Consider the following 12,885-nt stretch of genomic DNA (forward strand, 5'->3'; position numbering starts at 1 on the left):
TTGATTCATCAATAATATATCATAAATTACATAATTTCTAATAATTGTATGTGTTTGATTTAGTAGAAGTTATGAGTATATATTGAAGATTGATGTGTTTTTATAATAATAATTATTAGTTGCTTGGTTTATTTGGTTGGTGTTGAAATGTTATTGTAGTTTGTTCTTTTTCTTTTAAGTAGGGGAAATACGAGTTTCCTTTTGTTTTCATGAAAATTACAATAAAAATGAAAAAAAAATCAATAAACTGAATTGGTTAATCAGTTATTTCAGTTTGGTTAGGAAAATATGCTCACCATTCAGGTAATCCAACCGTGGGTGACAACGAGATTTGATCCTAAGTCTCCACTACAATTAACTAGCAAATTTGTCAATTGAGCCACCATTAATTGGTGGAATTATGAATTTGTGAAATTACTTGCCTTAAATAATCTAAACCCAGGAAAAAATTGTGTTTGTTTGTGCCCATTATGCAGAAATGTTAAGAGCTCCCAACAAGCCACTGTGGCCGCACATTGACAATAAATAGTAATTTCTTGATTTTGAAATATTAACTTTCTGAAAAAAAAAAAAAAGAGCAGGGCTACAACATCGGCATCATGTTTAATTAGCACATTTTTTTTTCAACACTTACAAAGGAAAAGTGTTTTTGCCAATGTAAATTGTGTTATTTTCTAAAACAAAATATTTGTGATGTCAACAAAGTCCATACATTTTTACTGATGTAACAGATGTTTTGGTTTACAAAAATAAAAAAAGAAAAGACAAAACCATTATACCACCAAACCCTCTAAGCGTGCAATGTATTTGCATCAAATCAAATAAACAACAAGAAAGACAAATATTATCTTAATTGGCACGCACATGTACCCCCTGGCCAACTGGCTTTCATAATACATTTCCCCTAGTTTACATCCTGATCTTCGGATCCACCCATGAAGGATAGAACAAGAAAAAGAAAAAAAAATGATATTTGATAGTGTTGAAGAAAACGAATTCTTTATAATTTTGCATTGGTATCAGAATCATTGCCACAATTCTTTTCCTTATCTATGTATTTATGTCTTTTCTCTTTTTTCTTATTATCAAAAATCTTTTCTTATGTGCATCAACAAAACTCATGATTCTTGACAGTAGCAGTGTTGAGAAAAAGTTGCATGATGCTAGCAAGGTAATAAGTATTTTGACTTTTTATAAGGAATGATAAGGGCAGGTTTCCTTGATTTATATGAAAAATTATGGATATTGGATGAGGTGACTTTAACATCATTAAAAAGCAAAAGTAAGGAGTCAAAGGTAAATTCAATATAATCGGTAGATGCGACTATAATTTCCCAATCTATAAATTTTATATAATTCAAATAGCTGTGATTAATTCAATTGCTGTAAATAAATCTCACTTGCACCTGAGTTGGGGGTTATGGGTTTGGATGATTGACTACCCCGGTTGCATAGTTATATGGAGAAAAAAGGATTCAGTTATAGCAAAGAAAAAAAAAGAGTTTTATTGCTCACATAGTGCACCTTACACCAATCTTATAATACATTTTTCAGCTATGTATTAGAAATATTTCCGTAATTATAAATTTTTATTTATGAAAAGATGTTTTAGATGTACGGCTGAAATATGCTGTGAGATTAGGGTGAGACTGTTGTGAAGCAAGATAACATTGATTTTAGCACAAGAGGCCTGTGGACTATGTAAGAGGGTGCCATGTGTGTCATTATGATTCTACTATCCAATCTCTTTCGAGCAAGGTAATATTGTTTTTTCTTTTTCATTGTAGCTTGTGTCTTTGGCCCCAACAGAACAGCAAGGTTTAGCTTAACACTTTAGTGGTTTAGTGGGCTGTGAAATCAATAATAAGGTTTACGTCAGTAATAAAATACATGGGACTCAACCCTTTCACAGTGGAGCCTATAACTTTATTACTGACATGAAAATTATCATTGATTCCACACCCGCTGAACAGTCAAAGTGTTCAGTTAATCCGAATTCTCCAAGAATTATATACTTTGGCTGATGGGACCCAAGAACCTGGGCTCTTTAAGTTTTTTAAGAGATGTTTCCGCATGACTCGTTCAAACCTTTTTTTCAAAAGATTAATGAATGCAATTACTGTTTAGACCCACACCCATAGTAGCGTGTCATATGGAAAAAGCTCCTCAACAGCGGAGGCTGTTAGCCTCCAACAGTGGTGACATTCACCATGGTTTTCAAAACTTGATCGAACAAGACAGTCAGACTGAAAAACCGGTAATTGGTCAGGTGATCAGTTTCAGTTTTTTCTAAAACTGTAAATTTGCCTAAAACTGTTGATTTTGATTAGTAAACCGCTGATCCGAGCAGTTAATTGTTCGAACCATTTGAATAATTTTGACTGTTTTTTATTTTTTTATTTTTTTTAATTTTTTATTTTTTGTCAAAATGGACCAATCATTCAGTTTGAATGATCGGATCGTTCGACCCAGTAACCAAACCCCTGACCGATTCGATCTCCAGGTCGTTTTTAAAAACTATGACATTCACTGTATGATTCCAATTCCATCCCATCAAATAGTTGAAATTCTAATTCTAATTTTGACTCTAAATCTCTATTCCTACAAATCAAATGGAGTTATGAACCCTTATTTTTATTGAAATGGTAGTTAATTGTAAAAAGCAAAATCATACATCTGCAAATACCACCTTAGTATTTGCATTAAAAACCTAATCTAAATACGAAAAACGGATTAATCGTATTGAGCTAGGATCACCGAAAGGTTGGGCTGACCCAACGAGACGAATCACAACTGACACGTGTCATCATCCGTGATTCATGAAAAAAAGGTTTTTACTTCAGGTGGTGTACCACTTAAAAAAATATAGCTTTTGTAATTGTGTAAGAAAAAAAGAGTGGAACAGAATAAAGGAAAAAAGAAGAAACTAGAGAGGGAATGTACTCGGAGAGAGAGAAAATAGGAGAAATTTGATTGGACAGAAAATAAGAGTGAAATAGAGGGAATGTTCCAAATAGCTTCGAGGGGATTTTGAGAGGTCCTTTCGCTGCACCAAAGGCTACGGCATTATTTTAATATACGAGATTAAAAATATATTTGACAGCACTGAGGGAAATCTGAAAGGCTACCACATTTTGTATCAGGTTTCCCACATTGTAGGTTTTGAAAGGAACGCCCGGATTATATTTCTGGACGTTGGCGGTTTTCTGTTCATTTGTCCACCGTGAGTCGGTGACATTCGTGCTATAATTTGGGTTAGCTGAACACATTTGATTGCCCGGTGACTCGGTGAGAGGTTTCCCGGGGCGGAGACAAAGGGGTCGTGGAGGACCGAGCCATGGCCTCCTATGCCTTCAAAGTTTCTCATAATCCCCAATTAATTCCTATATATATTTTGGTTTTCCATTCATATTTATTAACTTTTGGCCCTATGTTTCATGTTTATCAGCTTTGGACCCCTCTTAAGAAAAATCATAGCTTCACCCCTGAGAGGTTGAATGATTGTAGGCTGACATTCAATTAATCTTATCTCAATGTGCTAAATTATTTGGAATAGTAAAGAAAAAAAAAGTTTATACTGCCAAAAGTTACCACTCTTATGATAAAGGTTGACTGGTTACAAATTGTCTTTTGGTATTATAGTCGAACCCAGGAAAATATTGTATTTGTACACCATGTTTTATGCCAAAATTTTTCAATTTCTCAATTCTCCTGGCTCCCTCTCTGAAAAGATCAGATAGCGCCGTACAGATCATGCCGAAATCGATTTTTATCATGGCAAAGCTGTGCCCACGCCGTTCTAACAGCTATTTTTACTTTTGCACTAGAAATATTTCCTCATAAAACAAAACAAAGAAGTATGAAAACCGGCCTTTGTCTGACTGAAGCCGAACTCGATCGTGCCCAACATGCAACCCCAACGTGCATTGAAAACATTTCCCGAAAACAGGTGTGAGAGGTGTTCTCAATGTTTTCGATACATGATTGGGATTGGGCTGTAGGGCGCCTATGCGAATTCCTCCGGAAAGAGCACAAATAATCCCAAATGAAACTGAGTCTCATAACACTGTATAAGTATTTCCTTTACTTTTTTCCAAACAAGAAATGTTGAGAATCAAAGATAGATATGGGATTTTACCCAGAAAAAGACCAACAACCATCGTGGCACCTGTGCCGTGACTCAAGCTATCGAATCTGTATGATTGATCAAATAACTGGATTAATTGACTCAGCTGATTTCCGTGTGGGACCCGTAAAAATGGTTGTTTCCGGCTTCATGGAAACAGAATGTAAGACTTGGATGGCGATTGGCAACTTGGGTGAGTTGAGAAAACATATTTATTATGAAAACGAAAATAAAGAAGAATTTTGAATAGAAAATGGAATCTTTAAGAAAAAAATGGCGCGCCTGACTCGGCCCCGCGGCAGCGGCCGAAGCACACTTGTAAAATTTGCAATAAAACTTGATTGAAATAAATCTGACGAAGCGATCTCCCTCCCAAGACAGGACCGTTATCTATCAAGCGAGGTGGTTATTGTTTACTCAGCATCCTTTCATCTCCAGCAACTGCTACCCTTCTCGCTTAAGTTTACTTCTCTCTTCCTTTCTCTAGATCGCTAAGCACAGACAGACAGACAGACAGACAGAGAGAACCGGAGGCACTCTTATAGCTAACTCCAATTCTGTAGTTTTTTTGTCGCCTGCCGAAATGAAGCATCGCCGGAGAAAACGATCAGAGGTACTCTTCTTGTTCTTCTTCTTCCCTATCTGGGTTCTCTTCATTTCTTTAGGGGATGCTTAGAAGCTTTAAATTAGTGTTTTTCGAACGATGTAGTCTCCATTTTATATGTTGGTTGAGAGGTTGCAGTGGAGTTGGGCTGAAATATGTTGTTTCGGTTGCTCGTGCCTACAGCTCTTCTGGGCCAGAGTTGTTCTAAGGAAGTGGCTGAACATCAAAACCAAAGATTCTGATTACAGCGCTGACACAGATGACGGTAGCGACAGCGGTTCTGATCTCGAAGGTGTGAAGAAACAGAAGGAAAAATTCAGTTTCATTTCATTTCTTCTCTTTTGGTTTTCAATTCTAGTCGTGTGTTCTCCTTAATGCACTACTTGACTGATCTCTTTCAGTTCGAATTTCGTGTTTAAGATGCATACTTCTTTAGTTCTATACTATATGATGGATTTTGCAGAATGCGGGTGTTATGAAGGAGAATCACGGTTTGGGGACAAGAAAGGGGATGGAGTCAAATTCGAGCCCAATGGTAATAAAATATTTTATCGTACTTCTTTAGTTCCCTTTTTTTTTTTACTTGTACTCGTTATCAATATTTTATCATACAGAGTATGTTGATCTTCCTGGCGAGAAGGAAATATTTCCAACCCCTTCTTTTTGTTTCCTTTTCTCTCTGCAATTTATTGAAAAGGGAATTCCTTTGGAAATAATTATTTTTCCTCATTTTCTTGTTTTTCTTGTTATGGCGAACATCGTCATGTATACTGTGTTTTCTTTTTTGGTTTCCCCATATCTGTCCTTATTTTATTGGACAATTTGTTCATGATAAAATAACAAGGTTATGCTTCATTTTTTTTTTCTTGTGCGTCAACTTTTGATACTTTTTTTTTTTTTCATATGGAAATTGTCATACTATTACATTATTCCTTCCAATAAATTTGCGGCCTTAATTTTCAGGGACCTCTGATACTCTTCCTAGGTTGAGAAGACGAAATTCAGAGACCCTTCGGGCTCAATACATACAAACCAAAGAAATCAGGTAGGTTACTCTTGTCTTGTATGTGATGAAACTTTTTTACTCTTTAGCTAACTAAATGGCCAGGTGAAAAAATGTAATGAATGCACCACCATAGGAAGAGAACCATTTATTTTCTTTTAAATACGTTTTTGGACTCTGATAGTTTTTACTTTCCTATTTCTTTCTAGGATCTGTGTTGGGACATGGAATGTTGGAGGGAAACTTCCATCTGATGACCTAGATATCAAAGATTGGTTGGATATGGATCAGCCTGCTGATATATATGTGCTTGGGTATATGCCAGAACTTATTTTCCAGAATTCTGCTTCTAATTGATTTTATTTGTTAGGATGGTAAATTGTTCCCATGTAAGCGCTTTCAATTTTCAACAGTCAGTTAACTGGACATGCATAGATGTTTGATGCAGCAGGATTTTTGTTATCTTATTTCCCTTCTCTTTGAACACTTCAATGCGAAATCATGGATTGCTTTTTCCCTTGCACACCCACTAGTTATCTGACCAATATTGTCTGAAAAACTCACGATTTTATGTTTGACTTGGAACTATAACAATGCTTTTTTAATGCAGCCTTCAGGAGATTGTCCCACTAAATGCCGGGAACATTTTTGGTGCTGAGGATGGCCGTCCAGTTCCAAAATGGGAAAATATTATTCGTGAAACACTGAATAAAATACAACCAGTTAAGAAAAAGGTTAAGTGTTATAGTCATCCTCCTTCTCCATCGAGGTTTAAGCAATCAGATGATGTCTCGGATATTGAAGATGAAATACTGGATGCAACTGATAGTGATGATGATGAGATGGTCCATCCACTGGATGAAGAATGTGATGATATCAATGAAATAAAGGATACAGTCACCATGAGTGAAAATGTATTAACAAGTATGTCAGTTTTAAATTCGACTGAACATGCTGATGTAGAATTATCAATGAAAGAAGGTTTGCAGAGGCAGTTTTCCACACCAAAGAGATTAGATAGATTAAATTGTTTCTGTACAGAGAATTCTATAGGGATTTCTGAATCATCATTTTCCCAATCCCAACAGAAAGGAAAATTGGCCAAAACGCTTAGTGGGACAGAAAGGATTGGTTTGAGCTGGCCAGAGCTTCCAATGGATTTACTGGCTAAGCATGTTTTAGACAAACAAAGTTCTTTCAAATCAGTTAAATCTTTCAAAGCCTCTAATTCTTTTAGGCAATCTTATTCTTTCAAGTCATCATCAATGAAGAGTAGCAGAGGGTCATCAAAGACAGATTCACTTGCAGAATTTGACCTGGAACCTATTCTACAGCAGAAGAAAAGATCACAATTTGTAAGAATAGTTAGTAAACAGATGGTTGGGATCTTCCTTTCTATATGGGTTCGTAGAAGCTTGAGGAGGCATATTCAAAACCTGAAGGTATCCACTGTTGGTGTTGGCGTTATGGGTTACATTGGTAACAAGGTCATTTCCTTCTTTTTCTGTTGCTAAAAACTAATTCATAGCCAAGTTCCATTTTTTAATCATTTTTTGTTTCATGGATTTCATTGTCTTTAATGGAAGCTTTTTTTCTTTAAATCTTGATTTTTTGAATTGTGTGCTATAAGATCTTTTTGATTATTTGTGGCATTTTAAGCCCAAGCTATAAATGCCTTAACTACTTATTAACACTAGGAATCAAAATCATTGTGGGAATTCTGTCAAATTAATCTCTGGATCTTGCATTTTCCTTTACTAATGTTTCTCGTACTTATTATATAAATATAAATGACTTGGGGAATTCTCCCTGTAGACTGGATTACTTGGACTAAATATTATTTGTAGAAGAAGATATGTTTTTGTTTTAGAATAGTGAATATTGAGTCACGGAAATATTTTGTTGTCTACCATACGTTGTGTACAAGACATTACTGTACAAAAATACAACCTACTAGACTGGTTTATGAACACTGTTATAGTAAGTAATGGGTTATATCTTTATAGGTTCCAACAGAATCAAATTATATTATAATGCAGGTCCTAAAACCTGAGTGTGGTTTGTTGACCTTGGAAGAAATAGAAAAACTAATTCTTGATGTGTTTAGGATCTATGCACTAAAATTTCTGGCAAACTTGCTAGATGGTGGGATGCACATGTGTGTACAATGGATAGAAGTAAGAGAAGCAAGGGACTTATATATGAGGATTTGCCCACAACCTAATAGCTTAAGCTGTTAGGTTAAAGGTGGTGTCCAATTCCTGTGTGTAAGTCTTATGCATGTGTGCAAGTTTGTCAGTTTTAGCAACTCCCGCACAACAGTGGTATCAAAGCTGAAGGTTTGGCTGGGTGCAAGTATTGATGGATGCATGTGATGACTAAGGCTGATCGTGGGCTGGGCTGTGCCCGGGGCGGGCTTAGCACCTTTATCAAGGGACTTAGATTGGGTCTGGGCTGGGTCTGGTTCCAGGCCTTGCCAAAGGGCCAAGAAAATGACATTTCATTAAGATCCCAAGTTCCTTTTTATAGTTCATCTCTCTTGCCCGCTTTCTCTCTTCCCATTTGATGTGGGACTATAGTTTCAGCTTTCAATTTCTTAATACAACTACTAGATACAATACAACTAAAATGTCATTTACTAGGCATTAATAATTAAACATTCACCAACTAAAACGTCATTTACTATGTTTAATTATATTTTCTAGGCATTAATTGTATTTATTGAGGTTGTATTGATTAGACTTTTTGAAATTTGAAATTTAAATTGAAAAAATCAATGTGAACTCCAAATAAACGATTAGATTTAAAGAAAAATATTTCAATAAATGAAAAGACATTTATAAAATTTGTATTATATGTGTAATCACCGTAGACTCTTGGCAGTCGGTCAGTCTCTGAAGGTTCGAAAATTGTGGCCGAAATGAGAGAGAAGGTGGAGAAGTGAAGAAAGAGAGGAGAGGGAGAGAGAAAGAGGAACCTCTTGAGAAACCCTAGGTCAGAGTTTTGATTGTGTTGTCTCTCCCCGCCCCTTTTATAGAGAGAAAGTTAGGGTTATCAAGGAAGAAGTTCTTTTCTGTTAGGAAAGGGAATCCCTTCTGTTAGGGAAGGAGATATTTTCTTTAGTTTGACTATTAAGGGATTATTATTAGAAAATCTTATCCCTTCCGGATTCTCTTCGTATGTGGCCCTGTTATATTGACGTGGCATGGGTGATGTCATCATTTGGCAGGTGTATTTTATTGAACCCGCGCGTAACTTAAAGGCGTACGTGTAACTGGTATCTATTCCCATTCTACCATGATTCTGCAGTTCTGTAATGGTGTCGGGTTCATCACAGCTTTATGCGTGTCCGACTTCATCGTAAATCCGTGTGTTCGGGTTTCATCGCAAGCCCGCGCATCTTAGCTTTATTGCAGATTCGTGCTAGCCGAAGTTCATCGTGACCTGTCCCGGGTATGAGTTCATCGCAATCGTGGATATGCGATGATCTCATCACAATCGTGCAATGGGTCCTGGATTTATCGCAGGCGTCCATGTAGTGTTGGTTTCACACTTTCTGTACTCTGATGGTCTTAGTGGCCACCATGTACCTACAATATGATATTATTAAAATATCATGATTTGACTTATAATATATGGAACAATATATACAGAATGCGATACATACATACACACACACATGTGTGTCTTTGTTGCTAACCACTTGACCAGGCTTCCCCATGGTTGAGTGGTTGATCTCCTGTGATAACTCCACCCATGGGAATGTGCTCCCATAGTTGAGCATTTGGTGACTCTCATGTCTGACATACCCATGGATAACTATTTGTTTGGCTGTTTCTGGTTGAGTGAAGGCTCCCTATGGTTGTGGGCAGAGGGCTCTTGGTTTGTGCCTGTCAAACTTGTTTCTATGATAACAGCTTTTGTTCAAGGAGGAGCACTTAATGTGGAAAGAAACTCATATGTGAGGTGGAGATCATTGGGATGCATGCATGAGTATATGAGAAAGACATCCCACATTGGATAGAATTAAGAGAAGCAAAGGAATTAAATATGAGGATTGGCCCACAACCTAATGGCATGAGTTTTTGGGTTAAAGGTAGTGTCTGATTCTTGTAAGTCCTACGTGTGTGTGCAAGCTTCCCTGTTTTGACGACTCCACTAGGTGTGAGCCAAGAGGAATAAACTTCTTTCTTGTTTGGTTCCTTTTCATGCTGGGTTAGATGTTCCTTTTGTATGTTTGTAAAGGAGAACCCATTGCCATGGGCATGGGAGTTGCCCATGGCCTATTTCTGATTTTCTGAATGGATTGTACTCATCTTTCTTTTCTCTTTCAACAAATACCTCTTTTTGTTGATGGTTAAAATAGTGAAGGAAAAAATTCCCGTAATCAGTGTTGATGCATCTTTTGAGAAAGGCAATGATATATAGTTGTATTATTAGAAAAGGAACTCCTGCAAAAAATGAGCTAACTAGGCAAGAAAATATCACTATTAAAGAAACCCTCTCCATAGCTGAATTCATTTCTTTTTGATATCCATCCAGTTTAAGCATGTAAATATACCCATATCCTCCTACCCCTATTTGGAGACTCCAATTACAAAATAAACTGCCACATATTGAAAGGAAGAGGAGTAGAAAGAGAAGTAGAAAGAGAAGTTCCAAATTGAGAGAGCTTTGTACGTTTTTGAAAAGAACTGTTTCTTTCCATTGCTAGTATCTAGAGAAGTGAAGTAATTCTTTACCTGCAAACACTATTAAGAACTTATTTTAGAATAATGTAAACATCCAATGCTAAGGAAAATGGCTATTGAATAGGTTGAAACTTGACAACATTATCCCTTTTTATAAGAAGCACGTCAGTTTCCATATTCAGTAGATGAGATTACCTTATCTGTAGTGCAGCTCCTGAAAGGAATACTGGCCATGTAAGTATTATATGTATCAATATCATTTATTAGAATAAATTTATCTTTTAAGAATCAGTCAGCATATGCAACTTCTACAATTTATTGTTAAGTGCATTTTGATCAATAGACTATTATTGCTTGTCTTTGCTATTTGTGTACATTTCTTTTGGAATTTCCACTCATTATAATTTACAAACTATATTTACTATGTATCAAGCAAATTATTAGGATGAGTCCTATAGGTATAGAAAACAACAGGTTGAATCATAAAGGATGAGACTTGTAAAAAATTATGAATGGCAATGAAACCATCTTCCAGAATATCTAACAAAAAATATATAGATAGGTTAGTTGCAATTGAGGGTGGGCCTTGGCTCAATGGTTGGGTTGCTCCATTGCAACCTGGGTGGCCAGGGTTCAAATCTTGGAAATAGCCTCTTTATGTGCAGGGGTAAGGCTGGGTACATCTGTCCCTCCCCAGACCCTGCATTGGCAGGATGCGTACTGGGCTGCCCTTGTAGGATGGTTGCAATTATTTACTGGATTGATTTTCTTCACTTTCCTTGTGGTCTGATGTTCTTTTTCTTTGGTGGTTTATGATATTTATTGCAATTTCTAATTTTCTTTGATAAAATCTGGTAAAAAAATAATTCTGTTGTTGTTGTGGTTGTTTTATAATTATTTGTACCGTTGTGATTGATGAGCAGTATTAATCATTTGATTCTTTCCCATGGTAAATTTGGATATATGTTGACAAATCTTTTTAATATTCCAGGGATCAATATCTGTCAGCATGTCTATACATCAGACACTCTTTTGTTTCATCTGTAGTCACCTAACAGCAGGTGAAAAAGAAGGGGATGAACTTAAAAGAAATGCTGATGTGCATGAAATACATCGGAGGACAAATTTTGATTCAGTTTCTGGTCTGGGATTTCCCAAAACCATCTATGACCATGAGTAAGTAAACATATAACTTTTTCATCTCAATTGTAAGGACATAATAGACATGAATGTTGTCATTTTTCTATGTTGTTGTTTCAGCTAATAAACCATTTTGTAATCTGGAGATGTCATAAATGCTGAACGGTTTTCTAAATTTTCTCTTTCTGCTTAAACATTTTGGGAATACTAAGAACTCGAGAGGTTGCTCAACCTACTTCTATTTTATCCTTTTTTTATGTTATTCATTTGGACCCAGTATAACTGCTCAGTTTCTATAGCACTCCTCTAACATTTTCATTTTCCAGTTTCTCTTTAAGGATGCATCCTACCTCTTGCAAATACTAAGCCATTTAAAGGGAACAAAACAAAGAATCTATCTTAGTGATTGGAACTTCTTGTACAATCTATGCATCCTTTGCAGTATCTGTCATCTTATTTGGCAACCATGAATTGGCCTTGATTGGCACTTTAGGTATGTCTAAGGGCCCTACACCCTTAGATATGGTAGTTTGGAATGAAATAAGGGCCCTACACCCATATGGGACCACACATGTACAGCTATACTGCTGAAATTAGACCTCCTTGAGATAGTAAGGCAGCTAGGAGAGTTGAAGTGTGTGCATGGAGTTAGAGAAACCTGATATTTTCTTTGGATGGCTTGACATGCAGTTTGAGAGGATACATATACTTTGTTGCCCTTTATGGTTCATTGTATGAGTTACTAAACAAGTAAATCCCAAAGGAACTGCTTTCAGATCTCGATGTGTGGAAGGGACCACTTAGATATAATGCGGTCTGTAGAAGTGCTCATAGGATTGTATATATTCCTAGGATTGTGGAAGGATTGATTTAGAAAGTTTTTTCTTTCTATTTTTGTACTTTCTATTTTCTCTTCTTTCTATTTTTTCTTTTTTCTATTTTCTTTTCTTTCTATTTATTGCAGCAGCTTACTGTATAAATATGCCCATTGGCAATAGAATGAAACATATCAGTATTCTACCATTCCAAAACATGGTATCAGAGCTCTAGGTTTGTCAACCTTGAGATTTTTTCGGCCTTCATTGCCGGATTTTGTGTTTTTCTCTTCTGGCCTTCAATGTTGATCTGTAACCAGAAGTGTTCCTTTATTCTTCTTTCATGCTGGCCTTATTTTTCCTCCATTAACAATGTCCGACATGATTGCAACAAGTGCTCCCGTCCAAACCGATGAAGGAGCAACAAATTCTCATCCTCACGCTAGTGATTTGCAGAATATTCAAGCAACATATAAACTGAATGGCCAGAATTACTTGAAGTGGTC

General features: G+C 36.3%; 1 protein-coding gene across 2 annotated transcripts in view; it reads left to right on the top strand.

Annotated features, from left to right (window-relative positions):
* The window catches only part of LOC148851501 (DNAse I-like superfamily protein), a 34,253-nt gene that overhangs the window by 12,470 nt on the left and 8,898 nt on the right, over nucleotides 1-12,885 (top strand). The window contains exons 2-8 of one of the 2 annotated variants that reach the window (XM_088944988.1): nucleotides 4,614-4,739; nucleotides 4,914-5,022; nucleotides 5,194-5,265; nucleotides 5,694-5,775; nucleotides 5,943-6,047; nucleotides 6,344-7,220; nucleotides 11,416-11,600. In XM_088944988.1, coding sequence (XP_088801114.1) covers nucleotides 4,710-4,739; nucleotides 4,914-5,022; nucleotides 5,194-5,265; nucleotides 5,694-5,775; nucleotides 5,943-6,047; nucleotides 6,344-7,220; nucleotides 11,416-11,600 — 1,460 coding nt within the window. In that variant the 5' untranslated portion in view covers nucleotides 4,614-4,709. The remainder of the gene's footprint in view (nucleotides 1-4,613; nucleotides 4,740-4,913; nucleotides 5,023-5,193; nucleotides 5,266-5,693; nucleotides 5,776-5,942; nucleotides 6,048-6,343; nucleotides 7,221-11,415; nucleotides 11,601-12,885) is intronic. The other variant, XM_088944989.1, reaches the window with a different exon arrangement.

Source organism: Nelumbo lutea, chromosome 5 (genome assembly GCF_056320005.1).
Source record: "Nelumbo lutea isolate HS-2025 chromosome 5, American lotus-T2T, whole genome shotgun sequence".
Taxonomy (NCBI): domain Eukaryota; kingdom Viridiplantae; phylum Streptophyta; class Magnoliopsida; order Proteales; family Nelumbonaceae; genus Nelumbo; species Nelumbo lutea.